The 23,699-nt window shown below is 38.5% G+C and overlaps 1 protein-coding gene across 1 annotated transcript in view; it reads right to left on the reverse strand.

The window, feature by feature from the left end:
• The window catches only part of CWC27 (CWC27 spliceosome associated cyclophilin), a 255,239-nt gene that overhangs the window by 28,853 nt on the left and 202,687 nt on the right, over nucleotides 1–23,699 (reverse strand). The window contains exons 12-13 of the mRNA XM_052659177.1: nucleotides 12,363–12,472; nucleotides 3,533–3,636 (exon numbers count right to left, since the gene is read on the reverse strand). Coding sequence (XP_052515137.1) covers nucleotides 3,533–3,636; nucleotides 12,363–12,472 — 214 coding nt within the window. The remainder of the gene's footprint in view (nucleotides 1–3,532; nucleotides 3,637–12,362; nucleotides 12,473–23,699) is intronic.

Genomic DNA, 23,699 nt, shown 5'->3' on the forward strand with positions numbered 1-23,699 from the left:
TTCACAAGACTGCAGTCTACTCTCATAGACGTAATTTTTTTCCCTCTTCTTGGAATGCTAATTTTGTTGTATAAGGAGCAGGTGGCTTTCTCTTTTTTTATAAGTCTCCCTACAGCCTTGTCAGACACAACTCTCAAAACTTTTTTGGGAGCTAACCAAGCTTCATGAACTAAACTCAAAATGGCATATGGACTTCATCTACATGGTCATACAAATCCTTTGGCTGATAACTCCTGCTATGTATCTAATTGGTTTTATAAAATCCATGTCTGAAGTTGGTTTCTATATCTAGACGAGTGTGTGATGTTATAGGATGTAGGATGGGAAGAAGGAATGTCATGGCAAAGAGGTTCCTTTAGCTGCTACACTAGAATCTGGTGCCCGTCACTACCACTATCAAATATTGGCAGTATATATCCCAACAAAGGAAGAATGCTAATCGTTTTGAGTGAAAAATTTCTATCATGCATTTCAGCTTAGATCTACTAATAACACTTTCTTAAATGCCTTGTTAGACAGTGAAATCTGGGAATAATTATCAAACACCATATACGGTGTTTACAATAGAATCATATTTCTTTTCTTTCTCTCCCCTTCCCACTTTTTTTTGCATAAAAAGTAGAACGCAGCTGAATGGTACCCAAATGTCTGTTGTATACCATGCCAATACAGCAGCTCGGCCAAAAATGCGAATAGAACAGTTTGCCAAGTAAAAGAAAACATAACAAATTGGTAATGGTTTCTATCTTGACAGAAAATGAAAATGATCCCTCAATGTGTGGTCACTCATGCGGACACATAAAAATGTCTTAGAAGCAATCATTTTACCTCAGATAACAGACCCTGACAGTGTAGTACAGCACTGGATGACTTTCACTTCTTAGAAAAGTGGCAAGCGTGACCTACAAAACAGTCTGGGAACCATGTAATTTATGCATAACACACATGCATATGCCATGCACTCATAATATTTGCTATAAATCATTCTGAATATAAGACATCTTTTCCTAGTGGAATATATTTTATAAGAGATGATCTAAATCACCAGGGATTTGATAAAGCTGAACTGGTTTATACTGGTTTATTTATGAACAGAAGTGATGCCATTGCTTATCAGGTTATAAAATTTCAATAGTTTACACCGCAATAGAAAGGCAGTAGATAAGAGCTCCAGATATTTTAATTAGATGTTAGATTAAAAAAATACAAAATTGTGTAGGTATATAGTGTAGACTTCTGACTTTCTGGTTGCTGCTGCTGCTTCTAAGTCACTTCAATCGTGTCCGACTCTGTGCGACCCCACAGACAGCAACCTACCAGGCTCCTCTGTCCCTGGGATTCTCCAGGCTAGAACGCTGGAGTGGGTTGCCATTTCCTTCTCCAATGCATCAAAGTGAAAAGTGAAAGTGAAGTCTCTCAGTCTTGTCCGACTCTTCACAACCTCATGGACTGCAGCCTACCAGGCTCCTCCACCCATGGGGTTTTCCAGGCAAGAGTACTGGAGTGGGGTGCCATTGCCTTCTCCAGACTTTCTGCTTAGGTGACTGTAATTGGAAGCAGAAAGGAACCCCTTGAAAGACCTGGTAATGGTTCCTTTATCCTAATCCCTCTTCCTTTACCGCTTATTTTTGTTTCCTAGCTGGAGAACTACCCAATATCATTGACCTGTGATTATTACCCCCGCCACCCCCAATCTGGTAAAGTTTTCCCATTTGTTTTAACTTTCTAATTGAGGGTGTTAGAATATTGATTGTATTATGAAATCACCTCAAAAATAAAAATGACCCTTTCAAAAACACTAATTGATATCTGATGCTAATGAGGGATTCAAAATGAGAGGATATGGAACCAAGGGACTAGGAAGAACCTTGGGAAGTTAAATGGTCTTGCCAAGTTGAAAGTAAATTTGAATCCTGTGGGTTATGAGTTTCAAATGAAATTTCTGGGTTTAAATTTGTTGGTGACTTTCCTGTTCAACAAAAAAGGACTTAAATGGCTTATAAAAAGGTTAAAAAAACTTATTGGGCATCAAACTGCTCTTACAAAACACCATCTTGATGAGTTAAGTGTAAATGAATCAGAAACACATGGATCATATTTCCTTAAAAAATGCATATGGATTCAAAAATAAGAGGAAGAGGACTTGGCAAAACATTTTTGTGTGTGTGGTGGCTGAACCCAAAACATTTGAAAGATATTTTGAGACATTCAAGGAATCCAAAATAAAACTAAACCTGTCCAGTCATATAAAAAAACAGAAAGTTCTGTGCAATGTGCATTTATCTCTATGGGTCACTCACCACTCACTGGGCCTTCACCTTTGGCAAAGAACTATGGGATAAGCCAGCTTCTGTCTTAAGCAACTTTGAATTTAAGTATAAACAAATACACATAAGCAATAGAAACCTATTAAAAGAGACTTAGGGTTTTACAAACATTGGCATCCTAACCCAAATCATACAGAAATTATAGACTGAGAAATACACAAGTGCTTTCAGGATCGTAGGGTAGATAAGATTTATCCTATTCAACTCATCATCACCTGGCCCTTTGGATTAAAGTTAGATATAGTTGCAGAGTCTTACTTGCTTAAATGTTTTCTTAGTAAGTGTTTTTATGTCCTTTTAAATGTGTGTTCCAGCCCTCTTTCCTCCACCCTCTAGATTTGTGAGTGTTCAACAAATCTTGCTGACTGGTTTCCTGGAGCATGGGAGTGCTGAACAGTGTTTTGAAATGGGGGAGAGATGCTGTTTGGCAGAGGGGAGTGAGGCTGTGATTCTGGGTTGGGGTAACGGCACACTGTGACAGTTTAGAGGCTCCAGAGAGTGAGTCATGTGTGGGGGTGACCCACTGGCTTGCTTGAAGCAACGTGCCTGAGCCAGGGTGTCGTGGGAGGTGGAGGCAGTTAGGTGTGGGGAGGCCTAATATACTACATGTGAAGTCAACTGGAGGACAGAGGAGAATGATAAGAGAAAGCACGATTCTTTTTCTTCCCCTCCAGTATAGGATAAAGTGCTAAGCACAGGACATTAATCCCTTTATTTCTTATCAGTGCCTTTTAAAGCTGAAAAATATCCAAAGATAAAAATGAGTTAACAGTGTGTGTATTGCTAGGATCCAGGAGATCATAAATTTGAAGAGGAACTTAGTAGGATTATGAAATGGACTAATGAGTTCTAAAGTGTTTGTGCGAAAGTGTAAAAAAATTAATGATTCGGAATCTTTTAAGACTGTTTTCCCGTTGTTAAATGTGAGTCTTATCTTTCCCATGATATTAGAAAATTATTTAGGGCAAGGATAGTGTCATATATTTCCTGTGTATATTCTACTGGATAATACAATAGTGGGAATACACAAAGCATTATGCTTACTGAACTGAAATGGAGTAAAAGGAGGTTGAGACCATATATGATGAGGATATAATCGAATGTAAAGTCTGAAAAAAAAAGATGCTATAATAGAACTATTTTAATAGTGTCTCTGCTCTGAGTCCATTTGTTCGTAGTTAATATAAAGAAATCAAAGGCCTTACCATCCTTCATCATCTTCTACTTCTGTTTCAGAAATTTCATTTTCAGGAGTTTCAGCAATTGCTTGAGTGAGTTTAGATTTAAACTGGTTCAGCAGCGCAAGAGTCTGAAATAACAATTAGGACTGCTAAACATCCTGATAAGGGTAAATATAATTTCAAAAGAGACACTCAAATTTGGTAGAAGAGAAAATATCCTTCCATAAAACAATTTTCTAACTTTGAAGGAAAATAACAAAACTGCCTTCCAATTATAACCATGATTGACATTTACAAACCTTGACATTGCCCTGTTTGTATTTGCACTAACATTTTTCCCCAGGAATATGTGACTATTTCTCATTTGGGGGATATAAACTTGTTTATATAGAAGACATTTAAACTTTAAAATGCATGCTTACTAAGAGCTAAGTTTTTAGGGTACACAAGATAGGGAGTATTAATACTTCACTAAGACATGTGAAATCAAAAACAAAACACCAACAACAAACAGCACTTTTCACTGAACAAATTTCCAAAAATGTAAAGATGTCGATGTTGGGAAAGGTGAAATGAAAGAACACATTAATTGTTGGAAGGTGGGTAAACTGGAGTGACATCTTTGGAAAGTTTTTTATACGTATCAGAAACAATAAATGCTCATTGTCTTTGATTCGATAATTCCAATCCTGGGAATACATGTAGAAAAAGAATCTGAAACACTGAAAATGGCTTATGCAAAAGATGTACACTGCAGCAGTATTCATACAAGCGAAAAAAGGAAATGCTAAATGTCTATCTATAAGAAAATAGATAAATTTGGTAAAAAGCAGTGAATGTATGATTATACTATTATTAAAACTATATTCATGAAGTATTCTATTGTTAAGTGAAAGAAGTAGGATATAATGATCACGTTGAGTATATTTTTATAAAAAAGGGACCAGTCCTCTGATTTTTTTTTTTTTGACTCCCATGCCCTTTACAGGTAACAGGAAACAACAAGTGCCTGAAATATTAATCATACTGTCTCCAGCTATCCTTAACAATTTGTTTCAGAATTTGAGCAGAGAAATCAGAAAAAAAACATTATTCTACAGTTTTAGAAGGTACATAATTGTGAAATGGGATAAAGTACCACCTGTCTAAAAAAAAAAAAAAAATCAAGTTTCTAATTAAGACAATGGCGCACTGAATTCAGTACTGAAATATAGTTGACCCCTAAACAGCATAAGAGCACCCACCCTCTGAGCAGTTGAAAATCCGCCCTCTCTCTACTTCTGTGGTTATGCAACCATTCATGGTTAGTCCAGGACTGTAGTATATATTTATTGAAAGAAATTTGAGTATAAGTGGACCCATGAAGTTCAAAGCTGTGTTGCTCAAGGGCTAACTGTACTTACATTTACAAGGGAAAATGTGTAATAGTTCAATGTGTGAAAAACAAATATAATAGTCATGGTAACTTGGAGGCTCCAGAATGTACCTAAAATATCATTAAGACCACAGTTTATGAAAAAATTTAGTTAGGTGTTGGTGGCCTAGAACCTAGGCTCGCTAAGACAGGTGGTGTCAAAATAACTACAAGAAACAAAGGAAATTATTGTTAAAAAATGATAGGGAAAAGTGCCTTATATGTTTTTGTAAGATTTAATGCCTGCATAGACAATAGCTGAAAATATACACATTACCACAGTTGCTGAATGAGATGAGTTTTAACGAAAAACTGTAAATTCCTATAGAATATCCTCATAAGCATTTAAGGGCTGCTAGTGAGTTAGGGTTTAGATATTTTATTTGTTTCTAAAGTAGTAATTAAAGGATTAAGCACTTCAAACAATGTTAATAAAGAAAACATCCTTTGTTTTAAAACCTTATTCATTAAAAAAAAACCCATTCTGCCTTCAAACTTTTATTGTATTTGCTTTATAATAAGGAAATAAATTATTGTGGAAATATCAGAACACACAGACAAGCAAAATAAAAATATCTACTATCCCACCACTAAGAATTAGTAGCCACTGTGGACAGCTGGTATATATCCTACAGGGGTTCCTGTTCGTGTTTGTGTATATGTGCATGTGTTTATATATTTATATATTTCAAAAACACGTATCTCTACATGCATGTATCTACAAACATGTATCTCTATCTATCACTTAAAAGCAAACCCCATCAATTTTTAATGGTGGGTTTTCACAAATTTGGAAATGTCTTCTCTGGGGACATAAATAAAAATGAAAACAAAGGAGACATTTTAGTGGAATGATTTTAAAACTTCCTAGAAAATTACTAGACATGGATCTTATTCTTTCGAGGTGAAAGTGGCAAGACAGTCTGTTTTTAGAGCCAACTAATGTGATACCGGCATTTGCTCAGAGGAGAGCTGGGACTACGACAAGCAAAAAATACCCTCGTGGCCTTTCTTTTGGTTGTTCAGTCGCCAAGTCATGTGTGACTCTTAGTGACTCCATGGGCTACAGCAGGCCAGGCTCCCCTGTTCTCTCTATCTTCTACCTAGAGTTTGCTTCGATTCATGTCCACTGAGTCAGTGACGCTATCTAACCATCTTATCCCCTGCAGCCCCTCTTCTCCTTTGGCTGTCAGCTTTCCTCAGCATCAGGGTCTTTTCCAATGAGTGGGCTCTTTGCATCAAGTGGTGAAAATACTGGAGCTTCAGCTTCAACATCAGTCCTTCCAGTGAATATTCAACATCAGTCCTTCCAGGGTTGATTTTCTTTAGGACTGACTGGTTTGATCTCTTTGCAGTCCAAGGGACTCTTAAGAGTCTTCTCCAGCACCACAATTCAAAAGCATCAATTCTTTGGTGCTCAGCCTTTTTTATTGTCCAGTTCTCACATCTATACATGACAACTGGAAAACCATACCTTTGACCATACAGACCATTGTTGGCAAAGTGATGTCTCTGTTTTTTAATATGTTGTCTAGATTTGTCCTAGCTTTTCTTCCAAGGAGCAAGCTTCTTTTAATTTCATGGCTGCAGTCACTGTCCACAGTGATTTTGGAGCCCAAGAAAATAAAATTTGTTACTACTTCCGCTTTTCCCCCTTCTATTTGCCATGAAGTGATGGGAGTGAATGCCATGATCTTCGTTTTTTGAATGCTGAGTTTCAAGCCAGCTTTTTCACTCTCCTCTTTTACCTTCATAAAGACTCTCTTTAGTTCCTCTTCACTTTCTGCCATTAGAGTAATACCATCTGCATATCTGCAGTTGTTGATCTCTCCCGGCAACCTTGATTCTAGCTTGTAATTCATCCAGCATGGCATTTCATATGATGTATTCTGCATGTAAGTTAAATAAGCAAGGTGACAATATACAGTCTTGCTGTACTCCTTTCCCAATTTTGAACCAGTCCGCTGTTCCATGTAAGGTTCTAACTGTTGCTTCTTGACCTGCAGATAGGTTTCTCTGGAGACAAGTAAGGTGGTATTCCTAGACAAATAAGTCTGGTATTCCCACCTCTTTAAGAATTGTCCACAGTTTGTTGTGATCCACACAGTCAAAAGATTTAGTTTAGTCAATGAAGCAGAAGTAGATGTTTTTCTGGAACTTGCTTGCTTTCTCCATGATCCAATGAATGTTGGTGATCTCATCTCTGGTTCCTCTCTCTTCGAAACCCAGCTTGTAAACCTGGAAGTTCCTGGTTCATATACTGCTGAAGCCTAGCTTGAAGGATTTTAAGCATTACCTTGCTAGCATGTGAAATGAGTGCAAATGTGCAGTAGCTTGAACATTCTTTGGCATTGTCTTTCTTTGGGATTGGAATGAAAACTGACCTTTACCAGTCCCGTGGCCACTGCTGAGTTCTCCAAATTTTCTGACATATTCAGTGCAGCATTTCACATTCAGCATACCAGTCAATTTCACAACATTATCTTTTGGGATTTGAAATAGCTCAGCTGAATTCCATCACCTCCACTAGCTCTGTTTGTAGTAATGTTTCCTAAGGTCCACTTGACTTGACACTCCAGGATGTCCAGCTCTAGGTGAGTGACCATACTGTTGTGGTTCAGCTCAGTTCAGTTCCGTCAGTCAGTTGTGTCCAACTCTTTGCGACACCATGGACTGCAGGATGCCAGGCTTCCATGTCCATCACCAACTCCCAGAGCTTGCTCAAACTCATGTCCATCTAGTTGGTGATGTCATCCAACCATCTCATCCTCTGTCATCCCCTTCTCCTCCTGCTTCAATCTTTCTAAGCATCAGGGTCTTTTCCAATAAATCAGTTCTTTGCATCAGGTGGCCAAAGGATTGGAGCTTCAGCTTCAGCATCAGTCCTTCCAATGAATATTCAGGACTGATTTCCTTTAGGAATGACTGGTTGCATCTCCTTGCTGTCCAAGGGACTCTCAAGAGTCTTCTCCAACACCACAGTTCAAAAGCATCAATTCTTTGGCACTCAGCTTTCTTTAAGGTCCAACTCTCACATTCATACATGACTACTGGAAAAATCATAGCTTTGACTAGACCGACCTTTGTTGGTAAAGTGGTATCTCTGATTTTTAATATGCTGTCTAGGTTGGTGATGGCTTTTCTTCCAAGGAGCAAGCGTCTTTTAATTTCATGGCAGCAGTTACCATCTGCAGTGATTTTGGAGCCCCCCAAAAAGAAAGTCTGTCACTGTTTCCTTTGTTTCCCCACCAATTTGCCATTAAGTGATGGGACCAGATGCCATGATCTTAGTTTTTTGAATGCTGAGTTTTAAGCCAGTTTTTTCACTCTCTCACTTTCATCAAGAGGCTCTTTAGTTTCTCTTTGCTTTCTGCCATATCGGTGGTGTCATCTGCATATCTGAGGTTATTGATATTTTTCCTGGCAATCTTGATTCCATCTTGTGCTTCATCCAGTCAGGCATTTCTCATGATGTATCCTGCATATAAGTTAAAATAAGCAAAGTGACAATATACAGCCTTGACGTAGTCCTTTCGCAATTTGGAACCAGTCCATTGTTCCATGTCCGGTTCTATCTGTTGCTTCTTGACCTGCATACAGATTTCCAGAAGGCAGGTCAGGTGGTCTGAGAGTATTCTCCACTCTAAGAATTGTCCACAGTTTGTTGTGATCTATACAGCCAAGGCTTTAGAGTAGTCAATGAAGCAGAAGTAGATGTTGTTTTGGGATTCTCTTGCTTTTTCTGTGATCCAGTGGATGTTGGCAATTTCACCTCTGGCTCCTCTGCCTTTTCTAAAACCAGCTTGAGCACCTGGAAGGTCTCAGTTCACATACTGTTGAAGCCTGTCTTGGAGAATTTCGAGCATTACTTTGCTAGCATGTGAGATGGGTGCAATTGTGTGGTAGTTTGAGCATTCTTTAGCATTGCCTTTCTTTGGGATTGGAATGAAAACTGACCTTTTCTAGTCTTGTGGCCACTGCTGAGTTTTCCAAATTTGCTGGCATATTGAATGCAGCACTTTCACAGCATCATCTTTTAGGATTTGAAACAGCTCAGCTGGGATTCCATCACCTCCCCTAGCTTTGTTTGTAGTGCTGCTTTCTAAAGCCCATTTGACTTTGCATTACAGGATGTCTGAGATGAGTGACCGCACCACCATGATTATCTGGGTCATGAAGATCTTTTTGGTATAGTTCTTCTGTGTATTCTTGACACCTGTTCTTAATATTTTCTGCTTCTGTTAGGTCCATGCCGTTTTTGTCCTTTATTGAGCCCATCTTTGCATGAAATGTTCCCTTGGTATCTCTAATTTTCTTGAAGAGATCTCTAGTCTTTCCCATCCTATTGTGCTCCTTTATTTCTTTGCACTTATCTCTGAGAAAGTCTTTCCTATCTCTCCTTGCTATTCTTTGGAACTCTGCATTCAGATGGATATATCTTTCCTTTTCTCCTTTGCCTTTAGCCTCTCTTCTTTTCTCAGTTATTTGTAAAGCCTCCTCAGACAACCGTTTTGCCTTTTTGCATTTTCTTTTTGGGGATGGTCTTGATCACTGCCTCTGGTACAATGTTACAAACCTCTGTTCACAGTTCTTCAGGCATTCTCTCTATCCAATCTAATCCCTTGAATCTATTTGTCACTTCCACTGTATAATTGTAAGGGATTTAATTTAGGTGATACCTGAATGGTCTAGTGGTTTTCCCTATTTTCTTCAATTTAAGTCTGAATTTTGCAATAAGGAGTTTATGATCTGAGCCACAGTCAGCTCCCGGTCTTGCTTTTGCTGACTGTATAGTGCTTCTCCATCTTCAGCTGCCAAGAATATAATCAGTCTGATTTCAGTATTGACCATCTGGTGATGTCCATGTGTAGAGTCATCTCTCGTGCTGTTGTGGTTATCTGGTCATTAGGACATCTTTTTTTGTGGTTATCTGGGTCAGTAAGACATACACAGTTCTTCTGTGTATCTGTGACCCTTTTTCTTAACCTCTTCTGCTTCTGTTAGGTCCTTGCCATTTCTGTCCTTTATTGAGCCGATCTTTGCATGAAATGTTCCCTTGATGACTCCAATTTTCTTGAAGAGATCTCTAGTCCTTTCCATTCTACTGTTTTCCTCTATTTCTTTGCACTGTTCATTTACAAAGGCTTTATCTCTCTTTGCCATTCTCTGGACCTCTGCATTTGGTTGGCCTTTCTAAACATTTCCTATTTTCAAGATTGGACTTTCTCTAGTTGCATTTGAAAGGCAAGACAGATACTAGCCAAAAAAGCAGACACTGTGGAAAGAAATGGAAGAAAACAGGATCTGCATGGAGGTATTAATGTTTGGCATCCAGAGGAATCAGTCTCCTGGCTCCCGCAGGAGGAATAAAGGACTAACCACTAGCCACATTCTCTTCAGCACAGAGTGAGCCTTCCAGCTGTGTTGATGAAGAAGATGTGTTGATGGCACCTCCCCTGGTAGACCTTTTGCACACATGTGTATACAAGGGTCTCTCAAATGGCCTTTGCTCCTCCAGTCTTGCCCCAGGTCCTCTACTCTCCATACAGCAACCAGGCTGGAGGGATCTTCCCAAACTGCAAATGAGATCATAATACCTTCTTTCTTCGATGTCTCCCCACTGCTTTTAGGGTAAATCTCAACTCCTTCATATGGCTCAAAAATATCTTGTGTGAACTGGCTCCTGCTTACCTCTCCAGCCTCATCTCTTTCTTTCTCTTAGTTTAAGTTCCAGTCATACTTCACATCTTTTAGTTTTTTGCAAAGAGGTTAAAGAATTCTCATATAGTATTCATGTATCTTCTCAGTAACCCTCAAGCTGACAAATCATTTTCTCAGGGAAGCCTTTCCGGATTCTTATGCCGTATTAGGTCCTACTGTGATACATTTACATAATTTCCTGTATCTAACCTGTCATAATGCTCATACCCTTTTATTGGTATTACTTGTTTAACTGCCTTTTTTTCCAGATAGCTCAGAGAAGATAGGGATGTTTCTGCCTCGTTTACCACCAATTACAGTGATTAGGACATGGTAGATTTTTAATAATTATTTCCTAGGAGGAAGAAAGAGAAATGCAAGAATAACAGTGATCCTTAACATCTTTTGGTAATACATTCAGAGGACTTTGTGACTCCATGAAAACAAGTTAATAAAGCACTTTTCTTAATTTCATTTGATGTGCCATTTCTTTTGAAAATTGCACATAAGTTAGTTCTCTGTAATTATAATTTCCTATACCTGAATTCTCGTTGAATTTTCCCTATGATTATTTTCACGCTAGGCACTGATGCATGATCTTCCTTACCAGTAATTAGGTGTCATTTATAATACAGTTCTTGGTTAGATTAATTTATTCAAACAGGCCCGGGCTTTTTAATTTACTTTTATTTTGCCCGTTTTATTTATATGCCTAAAATGATGTGTTCTCATATATATACGGCAGCACCAAATATAAGTAATTTTGGTCTGCCCCCTAGCTTTTCAACAAAAAGGGCTTCTCAAGGGATCCATCTCACCAAGTGCCAAGTGCTGCATGGTGTTGACTCCCAAGTTGTTGAGCTAACTTCCCCTCTTTTTTATTCTTGATTTGTGACAATCTTCTTATATTACTAGCTAAAGATTCAGGAATTACTTTCAGTAAAGAGAGTTTTGCAATATTGTTTATGGTAGAAGTTAACTAGCAGACCAAGTGCCTTATTTATAGGCAGTGTACTATTTCAAGTGAAGTTGGCTAGCCAGCAGGTGAGATGCTGAGCCCTTCATCATTTATAATTATGGTCTCATAATATTCACTTAACGAAGATTCTATCTGAGTATCTGGTAATATGTGGTTTTACCACGTTCCTGTGTTTAATTAGGGAGGACTTCCCTGGAGGCTCAGACGGAAAAGAATCTCCTGGCAATGAGGGAGACCTGGGTCAATTCCTGCATCAGGAAGATCCCCTAGTATACCTAAGGTCTATACCAGGTGCCCATGATTTAAGGCTTCCCAGGTGGCGCTCATGGTAAAGAACCCACCTGCCAATGCGGAGACAAAGAGATCTGAGATCAATCCCTGGATGAGGAAGATCCCCTGGAGGAGGGCATGGCAACCCACTCCAGTATTCCTGCCTAGAGAATCCCTTGGACAGAGGAGTCTGGCAGGCTACAGTGCATGGGGTCACAAAGAGCCGGACACGACTGAAGCGACTTAGCATGCATGCACAAAGTTAAAATCTGAAAGTCTCAGGCTTTATACCTTTCTATCTGGAACTCTATCATCTGGATCTTAGCTTGAATGGCCAAGGTCCTGGTCACTTCACCGTATCTAATATATCCTTTTTCATTTTTAAGACATAATGTTTTCTCTCATGTATAATCAAAATAGGTTCTGTTAACAACTCCTGCATACAATTAAAAGGCAATGAATTGCATATGGATTCTGGTTTGTGAAGTTACCTGGTCTTCCCGGGAAGTTCCCGTCTTTGCCTGCTGCTTCCTCAAAGCTTCATACTTTTGCTTTTCTCGCCTGTATTCTGCAACAGCACCATCCGGAGCAGCTTCTTCCTCTGAGGAATAATAGACTAGTTTTAGAATAAACACTAAAAAGGCTGTATGGATTCATATTGAAGTCTGTGAATGTCTATTGCTGAAGAGGAGGTCAGAACCTGGGACTGGTTTTCCTCCATTTAAAAAAAGAAAACTCAGCAAACAAACCAATAAACTCTACAAGCTCCACAATGATTTCCTAGATTAGAAAGTGATTGATGTTAATTAAACAATCAATTTTAATGTCTTTATTTTATACTGCACTATTATAGTTGTTCTCACTTGTAATTATTTGACTATAAAATCACCTATGTCACCTTTGAAATAAGATAGTCCTAAAATTCAGCAATACCATTTCATATTGTTCTTTTGCCTTACAAGATATAATCCTTCAATATTGGTTGATTTTCCAATTACTTGCTATTTCTGCTTCCTAGTTAAAACAATAACCAAACAACAACAAACAACTTCAATTTAATAGCATCATAAAATATAAATACACCTAACAAAATATCAGGAAAGTTGCCCAGAAGCAGATAAAAGTAACTTTTACTAAATTAGAAATGAGAAAAAAAAATGGATTTGATCCTGCAATAAATTCCATACAAAGACTAGTTAACATCTGGGTTCACAGAAAACAGTGTTGCCTCAAAAAAAAAAAAAGGTACCAATATTTTACAATACTTACACTTATATATATTAATGAAAACTTGTGACTTAAGGAAAAAAACCTATATCTTCTCATCTTTGCAAACCAAGATGAGCCAGTTGTAATCAAGAATATGAAAAACGGTTCTACTCAAGCCTTGGTTTGTTGCTTGCCTCTTTGTTACCTAGTTTGAGAAGCATAATTAATGTGTAATATATTAATAATCAGCCATTTTGTTCAAGAGATTATCTAGTTTAAAAAAAATGTGTGAACCAAGAAACAAGGAGTCTTCTTATGGTTACCTGATATGATTTTGATGTCAAGGGTACAAAGATTCAATTATGTGGGATAGGAAGGTTCTGGAGATTTAAGGTACAGCATCATCTCACACACTAGTAAAGTAATGCTCAAAATTCTCCAAGCCAAGCTACAGCAATATGTGAACCATGAACTTCCAGATGTTCAAGCTGGTTTTAGAAAAGGCAGAGGAATCAGAGATCAAATTGCCAATATCCCCTGGATTACTGAAAAAACCAACAGAATTCCAGAAAAACATCTTTTTCTGCTTTATTGATTATGCCAAAGCCTTTGACTGTGTGGATCACAATAAACCGTGGAAAATTCTGAAAGAGATGGGAATACCAGACCACCTGATCTGCCTCTTGAGAAACCGATATGCAGGTCAGGAAGCAACAGTTAGAACTGGACATGGAACAACAGACTGGTTCCAAATAGGAAAAGGAGTACGTCAAGGCTGTATATTGTCACCCTGTTTATTTAACTTACATGCAGAGTACATCATGAGAAACACTGGGCTGGAAGAAGCACAAGCTGGAATCAAGATTGCCGGGAGAAATAACAATAACCTCAGACATGCAGATGACACCACCCTTCTGGCAGAAAGTGAAGAGGAACTAAAAAGTCTCTTGATGAAAGTGAAAGAGGAGAGTGAAAAAGTTGGTTTAAAGCTCAACATTCAGAAAACAAAGATCATGGCATCTGGTCCCATCACTTCATGGAAATAGATGGGGAAACAGTGGAAACAGTGTCAGACTTTATTTTTTGAGGCTCCAAAATCATTGCAGATGGTGATGCAGCTATGAAATTAAAAGATGCTTCCTCCTTGGAAGGAAAGTTATGACCAACCTAGATAGTATATTCAAAAGCAGAGACATTACTTTGCCAACAAAGGTCCATCTAGTCAAGGCTATGGTTTTTCCTGTGGTCATGTATGGATGTGAGAGTTGGACGGTGAAGAAAGCTGAGCGCCAAAGAATTGATGCTTTTGAACTGTGGTGTTGGAGAAGACTCTTGAGAGTCCCTTGGACTGCAAGGAGATCCAACCAGTCTATCTTAAAGGAGATCAGTCCTGGGTGTTTGTTGGAAGGACTGATGTTGAAGCCGAAACTCCAATACTTTGGCCACCTCATGTGAAGAGTTGACTCATTGGCAAAGACCCTGATGCTGGGAGGGATTGGGGGCAGGAGGAGAAGGGGACGACCGAGGATGAGATGGCTGGATGGCACCACCGACTCAATGGATGTGAGTTTGGGTAAACTCCGGGAGTTGGTGATGGACAGGGAGGCCTGGTGTGCTGCGATTCATGGGGTCGCAGAGTCGGACACAACTGAGCAACTGAACTGAACTGATGGTAAATATAGTTAATAATACTGTATTGTATACCTATAATTTGCTAAGAAAGGTGATCACCACACATACGCAAAGTGTAACGCTGTGAGGTGTTAATTATGTTAATTATCTAGATTGTAGTTATCTAGTTCTCGGTAATTATGGTTTCTCTAGTTCTCGGTCTTCTGAGATTTTTAACTGTCTGTTTTTTCAGATGTGTTTCTTCTCCTTTTTAGATTTCTAGCCAAAATGAACAAACAACTTTAGAATAGCTGTGAGATCAGCTGGTCTTTCATTATATACATCTGTGATACCAGGATTAAGCCTAAGGTTCCATTTGGACTGCATAGAAACTGTGACTCAAACACTTCAACATGGTACACACAGCCAAACGCAATGATTATCTGCTACACAAACCCAACTGTGTGAAAAAATACGGTAAACTCTTGTATTTCCTAATGGGGCATATTATATCAGCATGAAGTACGTCTGTTTCTAGTGTGATCAAATGTTCACAGCACATTCATTTTTCATGCTTTTATTTCTCAGTACTATACTCTGAGTAATTTCCTTAGCTCTACTTTAGTTCACTGATTCTCTGTTTAGTTGTATCTAATCAGTTTTAAGACATAAACTGAGTCGTTGATTTTAATAATCATATTTTAAAATTCTAGATATTCTATTTCCTTTCCAAATTGACTTTTCTTTTGAGGGTCTAAGTCTTTTATTATGATTTTTATACAATTTAAAAACAACTTCTTTATCTTAAACACACTTGCTGTGTTTCATCTTTTGGATTTCTCTTGGAGTTGCTTTTGTTCTGGCTCCGACTCTCTCCGCACGGTGGCTGTCTCTCCCTGCGTTTTCTAATTCTTGATTTTGAGTGTTCCCACAGCTAGAGCTGCATCTCCATCATGCTCCATAGGAAGCCCTGACACCCAGGATTGTGTCAACATTCCTCCAGAGGGCTTCTGCATTTGTTTCTACCAGGAAATTAAAGGGGTTCCATTAGTGCACAGCCATTTTCTCCCGAGTTAATTTCCTGGCTTAGGATTTCTGTACCACATAGTGTACATTCAGACTTTATAGCTGTGCCTGGTAGAGGTTTAGAGTTTTGATTTTTTATGACAGCCTTTTTTTTTTTCCTTCCATATATAGTTTTGAAAGATGACGAGCTTCTTTGTGGACTTCATGACCAGGAGGACAGTTTTTCTAGCTCCTTCCTCTGTTGATCCAAGACTGTATCTCTAAGTGTGATATTAAAACTGGAGCTTCTAGCTATCAGAGCCCACATCTGGTTTCAATATCCCCCTGGGCAACTACTGTGTCAGTTTGAGCATTTAATGCTCTAGTTAGGCCTCCCCTTTGTTTCTAGTACCTAGGAATTTTCTTTTCTTTCTTAGCCCCTCTCTCTCACTTCCACTTTCCCTAACCCCCGCCAACGCCCCCTCTGTCTCTTTCAAGCTTAGCTACGTATTTATTTTTTAATTGGAGGATAACTGCTTTACAGTGTTGCACTGGTTTCTGCCTTACAGTGTGAATCAGCCTTCCTGAGCCTCCCTCTCACCCCACCTCCATTCCACTCTCTGCACCATCACAGAACACTGGGCTGCCTCCCTGTGCCGCACAGCTGCGTCCCACTGGCTGGCTGTTTCACACAGGGTGGTGTATGTATGTCCATGCTGCTCTCTCACTCGCTCCTTCCCATGTTGTGTTCAGAAATCCATTCTCTATATTTGTGTCTCTATTCCTGCCCTGCAAATGGGTTCATCAGTGCCATTTTTCCAGATTCCATATATATTTAGCTAAGATTTAGACTGGGCTGGATCATATTTTATCTAGCATTTCTATATGTTTGGAGAAAGATGTTCTGTTTTAACTAAGTCCATGTGGCCAGAAGAAAAAGTAGCACATTCACGGCTTCCCTGGTGGCTCAGATGCTAAAGAATCTGCCTGCCATGTGGGAGACCTGGGTTCAGTCCCTCAGTTGGGAAGATCCCCTGGAGAAGGGAATGGCTATCCATTCCAGTATTCTGGCTTGGAGCATTCCATGGACAGAAGAGCCTAGCAGGCTACAGTCCATGGGGTTGCAAAGAGTCGAATATGACTAAGCAACTTTCACTTATACTTTGAATGCCCCTGAATAAGCAAAAATTGAGTAAGTGACCGGATGATGTTAGTGATATAAAATTATCTAATAAAATAGAAAAGAGACTTGGAAAAAAATCAGTTTCTTTAAGTACAGAGTGCTCCACATCTAATACCTTTCTTAAAAATGTTAATATATGTTGGATAATTTATAAATAATAATGCAATATGACAACTATTTGTCATTAACTGAAATCTCAACAAAATGTATGCTAAATAACTAGGTATGGAGAATAGGGGAAAAAAGAACATTTACTAAATACCTACTATATGTTAGGTACCATGCTAAGGTTCTTTGACTCTCCATGAAGAAAGCATCTATAAACTCATTTTACAAATTAGGAAACAGGGTTAAGACCACAATTAGAATATACTAAAGCTGTAACTTGAACCCAAGTCTCTCTGATACTAAAATCCCATCCTGTGCCCAATTAAAAGTTCAGTTCAGAAAACAAAATTTAATGTGTTCCCGCTGTACACCTGGCTTTTCATTCTAGAAAGTAATTTAATGGGTAAACATAATATATGTAAAAATAGTTAAGAAATCAAGCCACTGATTATAAGTATTATGTTGCTGATTCTTGGATAGACTATTAGCCACCAAGAGAGGGTTTAAGCTTACCTATGCTATTACCATGTATGGATGTGAGAGTTGGACTGTGAAGAAAGCTGAGCGCCAAAGAATTGATGCTTTTGAACTGTGGTGTTGGAGAAGACTCTTGAGAGTCCCTTGGACTGCAAGAAGAACCAACCAGTCCATCCTAAAGGAGATCAGTCCTGGGTGTTCATTGGAAGGACTGATGCTGAAGCTGAAACTCCAATACTTTGGCCACCTCATGTGAAGAGTTGACTCATTGGAAGAGACTCTGATGCTGGGAGGGATTGAGGGCAGGAGGAGAAGGGGATGACAGAGGATGAGATGGCTGGATGGCATCACTGACTCAATGGAGTTTGGGTGAACTTCAGGAGTTGGTGATGGACAGGGAGGCCTGGCGTGCTGCAATTCATGGGGTTGCAAAGAGTCGGACATGACTGAGCGAATTAACTGAACTTAATGTTATTGTTGTTGTGTTAGTTGCTCAGTTGTGTCCAACTCTTTGTGACCCCATGGACTGTAGCCCAGCAGGCTCCTCTGCCCATGGGATTTCCCAGACAAGAATACTGGAGTGGGTTGCCATTTCCTTCTCCAGGGGATCTTCCCAACCCAAGGATTAAACCTGGGTCTCCTGCATTGCAGGCACATTGTTTACTGCATGAGCCACCAGGGAAGCCATTACCTGTGCTATAGTGTTAGAATGAAAAAAAGTGTGAAAGTTAAGTCACTCAGTTGTGCCTGACTCTTTGCTACACCACGGGCTATAGCCTGCCAGGCTCCTCCATCCATGGGATTTTTCAGGCAAGAATACTGGAGTGGTTTGCCATTTCCTTTTCCAGGGAAGCCTGCATAGTATTAGAATAACAAAATTTAAACATATTAGTGATCTTCAAAATAATAATAGAAAATATATTTAAAAGGGTTTGGCGACAAGAATGTCCAACATCACTATAACCATCAATTTACTATTAGAGCATTAGTTTACTAGAGCACCAGAACTTAGCTAGTGTCCCATGTGGATGAGAAGCAGAACTTGGGCTAAAACTTATGTTCTGACTCTGAGAACTGGTGACATTAATACTGTACTTTCCCCGCTGTGTGTTATAAAAAATGTCTTTAACTCTTCCCTAAGAACTAGTCAGAAACATAATCTTTGTTCCACTTGACTCTCTTCATTACAAAACTGTTTTGTTCTGAGAAGAAAGGGGTGAGGACTACTCAATTATTGGTTACTTAGCTAATGAACCAATGGTATCTATCTACAAATCTCACTTCATAGATAAAAGGGCTTATACCTTCTACTGTCTCAGTACTAGAGCTCAGGCAGCTGAAAGCTTCAAGTAGGTGCATATTCATTCATTAAAAAAAAAAAGTTTATTAAGTGATTATTATGTGCCAGAAACTGTTAATAAAGTTACTTATGATTTTAAATAGAATTCCCCGATGGCTCAGTGGGTAATGAGCCATCCTGCAGTGCCTGCAATGCAGCAGACATAGTAGACTCAAGTTCGATTCCTGAATCACGAGGATCCCTTGAAGAAGGAAATGGAAACCCACTCCAGTATACTTGCCTGGAAAACTCCATGGACAGAGGAGCCTAGTGGGCTGCAAAGAGTTGGACATGACTAAGCAACTAAGCATGCACATGATTTTTAAACAGATCCAGGCCCACTGTTTCAAGGAAATTTTTATATAAAATATAAATATATTTATATATATTTTTATATAAATAAAGGTGATATGTTAGTGATAACAGTAAACAACATCTGAAAAAGAAAAGGGACAGACTTTAATGAATATGAATATGGAAAAATACCAAAGTTACTAACATCTAATTGTATCTCATCATACTGGAAGCTACAAAGTATGTTTTTATCAAATTTTATATATACCTGAAATTAATTCTAGGAAAAGCACCATACTTGAAAATAGCTAACATGATGCAAAAAAAGGAAAATAATAAATAACATGATAGCTAACATTTCAAGTGCTCACTAAGTGCCAGATACTGGCTCCTTGAATTAGTTGTTTAATCCTCATAAACAAGATATTATTAACCTATTCTGCTGACTGGGTTATAATTGGGGATTATAAACATGGGAATAAAAACCAGGCAGTCCAGCTCTAAAGTACAATCTCTTAACCAGCATGGTTATTTTTTCCTTCATGTCTGAAACAAAAATACTTAGAAGATATTCCACTTTGACACAAAAAGGCATCATGTCACCATACTGGAAGTGTCCTGATGAAATATAAAGTCCTACCAAAAAATTTGGTCTTGAATTCCTCCTGGACCATAATAAATTGGAACAGTGATATGCCAAACAGTGGGTTAATGAAAGTAATTTCCATCTAGAAAGAGTCCTTTATGGCTTTTCTTGATTCCCCTTAATTAACCTTATATTTCCCTCATTTGAATTTTTAAATACTTTCTAGCTCCTCACTTAACTATATCATAACTGTCCCTTTGTACTGCCCCTTCAGCTATAAACTCAAATGTTAGGGACAGTGCCCTGTTTGTGGGCTAGTGTATTCCTTGCATATAGTATGTATTCAATAGGTAGAAGCTGAATGGACAAATAAACAAAATGTGCTCATTTTTAGATCTTAAATTACAACAGTGTCCATGGTTACCTTGTAGCTCTTGCTGGATGGAATGGCTCCTGGAGGGCCTTGTAGGGGCTTTGGGCCCCTAGTGAACAAACATTTTTTCAATAGATAGCTGCCTAATTAAGTTGAGTTGTAAGGAATTAGATAATTTCTATGCTTATAAAACGAGGTGAGAGGAGTAGAAGTCAACCTGAAGGCAGTTATCCCTCATGAAGCCCTTGAGCATTGAGCTTTCTGGGTAGAATCTCTGTAACAGCTACAGCCAATCACTGAAGCTTTATACCATCTCCTTGAGGAGCTAGTGGGGATAAACGGCATATCTTCCACCTCAGTCAAAATGCCTGTTTTTTTTTTGGTTTGTTTTATTAAGAAAATCCACTATAGAAATGATAACATTGGGAATATTCTGTGACATTAAAATGAGAGCTTATGTGTAATATAGCCAAAATTATAATCCACAATATTTATTTATTGTACTAATTTTGTTTTAAAGATAACTGAAAGTGCTTAGATGATATCTTTAAAAGGTGATAAGAAAACTGGTTTATCCAATGAAACTGCTAATATAAAAACTAATTCACAATAAAGAAATTATTTAATGGAGGTATCTACATTTATGAAGACTAGGCAGAAATTTAGGGAAAGAATGGGCTAAAAGTTTAATTTTTTCTGTACTATGTGCCGAAGTAAGAAATCTACAACTTATTAATTTCATTTAATCAATTTTTATTTTCAGTATATTTTAAATTTTACAAATCAAACAATGCTGGCTCCATCTGGTGGTCAAAATAAGCCTCTAGAACTTCAGGAAAATTACTCAAAAGTGATTAAATAATTTAGGTACTATGTGACATAATACGCTTGAATATTGAATACTACACATTGAGGTATGCCTCAACATTGAATGTTAAGTGGAATTGTCTACATTTACACAAATGTAAAACATTTTTCTTTCTGTTGTTCATACTAGCCTCATTTCATCATGTTATTTTGGAGCTTAAAATAATTCTCCAAAGTAATATAGACTACCTTCCTGTGTGCTTTTCTATTAGATGATTTAAGAAATATAAAGGCAACACATTATAATACAGTTAAATTTATCCACATTTTCAGATTGTATTTTATATTTTCATTTGGAATATAACTATATAAATATATATATATATATATATATATATATATATATATATATATATATATATATATTACTTTTTTCCCCCATTTAGGCACTTCCAGAAGAGGTGACTAGTGAACATATGACAGTTCATACCTAGGGGTCTGTATGTTCATGTTCTGCTGCTGCTGCTGCTAAGTCGCTTCAGTCATGTCTGACTCTGTGCGACCCCAGAGACGGCAGCCTACAAGGCTCCCCCGTCCCTGGGCAAGAACACTGGAGTGGGTTGCCATTTCCTTCTCCAACGCATGAAAGTGAAAAGTGAAAGTGAAGTCGCTTAGTCGTGCCCGACTCTTAGCGACCCCACGGACTGCAGCCTACCAGGCTCCTCCATCCATAGGATTTTCCAGGCAAGAGTACTGGAGTGGGATGCCATTGTCTTCTCCGTGTTCATGTTCTACTGGCTATTAAATCTTAATTTTTAAATTTAGTACAAAAGGAATATGTGCAGAATCACAACACAAAATATCAACACTAAGAATTTAAACAGTAATAACTTGCTTATTTTACAGATGGGAAAACTGAGGTTCAGAGAGGTTAAATGGCTGTGCTAAGCTGAGAATATCAGAAACCAGATTTTCTGATAACCCAATGCTGTTTCCTCTCTCTATACATTGCTATGTGTACTTTTTTTCTGTAGCGCATAATCACTGCAGATGTATTTCATTATAGTCTAATAACCACTTTCAATTATATACAGCTGTCTTCAGTATCTGTGGGGAACTGGTTCCAGGACCCTCAACATCCAGAGTAAAATCCAAGGATGCTCAAGTTCCTTATATAAAATGATATAGTATTTGCATATAAATATGCACATCCTCCCATAACCTTTAAATTATCTCTGCTGCTGCTACTGCTGCTAAGTTGCTTCAGTCGTGTCTGACTCTGTGCGACCCCACAGACGGCAGCCCATTAGGCTCCCCCGTCCCTGGGATTCTCCAGGCAAGAACACTAGAGTGGGTTGCCATTTCCTTCTCCAATGCATGAAAGTGAAAAGTGAAAGTGAAGTTGCTCAGTCATGTTCGACTCTTAGTAACCCCACGGACTGCAGCCTACCAGGCTCCTCCGCCCATGGGATTTTCCAGGCAAGAGCACTGGAGTGGGGTGCCACTGCCTTCTCCTAGATTACCTAAACCATTTTGTGTGCTAAGTTGCTTCAATCGTGTCTGACTCTTTGCAACTCCACAGACTATAGCCTGCCATGCTCTTCTGTCTGTGGGATTCTCCAGGCAAGAATACTGGAGTGGGTTGCCATTCCCTTCTCCAGGGGATCTTCCTGACCCAAGGATTGAACTAAACATGCATCTCTAACGTCTCCTGCATTGGCAAGCAGGTTCTTACAAAAATTAGTACAATGTAAATGCTATTGTAAATAGTTGGTATACAGAAAATTCACGTTTTGCTTTTTGAAACTTCCTGGAATTTTTAATCCCCCAATATAGTCTACTCTTAGTAATTTAAAAACTTGTTTTTTAAAGTCTCATGTATGTTTAGTCACTCAGTTGTGTCTGACTCTTTGCGATCCCATGGACTGAAGCCCACCAGGCTCTTCTGTCCATGGGGATTCTCCAGGCAAGAATACTGGAGTGGGTTGCCATGCCCTCTTCCAGGGGATCTTCCCAACCCAGGGGTAGAACCTAGGTCTCCCGCATGCAGGTGGATTCTTTACCATCTAAGCCACCAGGAAAGCCCAAGAATACTGGAGTGGGAAGCTTAAGTTTCACTCCTTTCCAAATACGAAATTTTGTCTCTTTTTTTTAGAGAGAGTATATTGATTGTCGAGTCTATAATTCAAGTAGCAGGCATGTTGGAAGTAACTTATACAACACATAAATTAATGACCACAACACATATACTAAAAATCAATTCAAGTAAAGTTAAATGAACTTATCTAGTAAATTAAGAGATAAGAGAACATAGATTGGTAAAGACAGGTTCTGAACCCTAAACGTTAAACTGATTTCAATTAGGCTTAATTGTCTTATATTTTACTAATAAAAGTTTTAAATTATATGACTATCTGATAAGCTTTTCATCAGATGCTTCTCCATTCTTATTAATAGTGATCACAAGAAACAAATACAATATATAAATAGTTACTGAGAATTACTGACGGGCATAAATGACTACTCTTCTGGGGGCTCCAGCTTCCCACCTGTCGGCTATAGCCTGTCCTCCTGTTCACTTTTACCTTATTCTGCCTCATATGGACCTCAGGACTAGCACATGGTTGACTGATGTTGCCTCCAGACCCCTCAACAGAACATACTTTGTACTTCTCCAGATGGTACAACACACAATTCTTGTAATTTGATGGGCATTTTGACAACATCCCTATGTTGCCCTGTTATTCTGAATGTGGAACCTACAAATTATTAATACATATTCTGTGTTGTATCAATAAGGAAAAAAAACCCTGAATATTTAAAAATAAAAAGATTT

This window comes from Budorcas taxicolor, chromosome 20, assembly GCF_023091745.1.
Source record: "Budorcas taxicolor isolate Tak-1 chromosome 20, Takin1.1, whole genome shotgun sequence".
Taxonomy (NCBI): Eukaryota; Metazoa; Chordata; class Mammalia; order Artiodactyla; family Bovidae; genus Budorcas; species Budorcas taxicolor.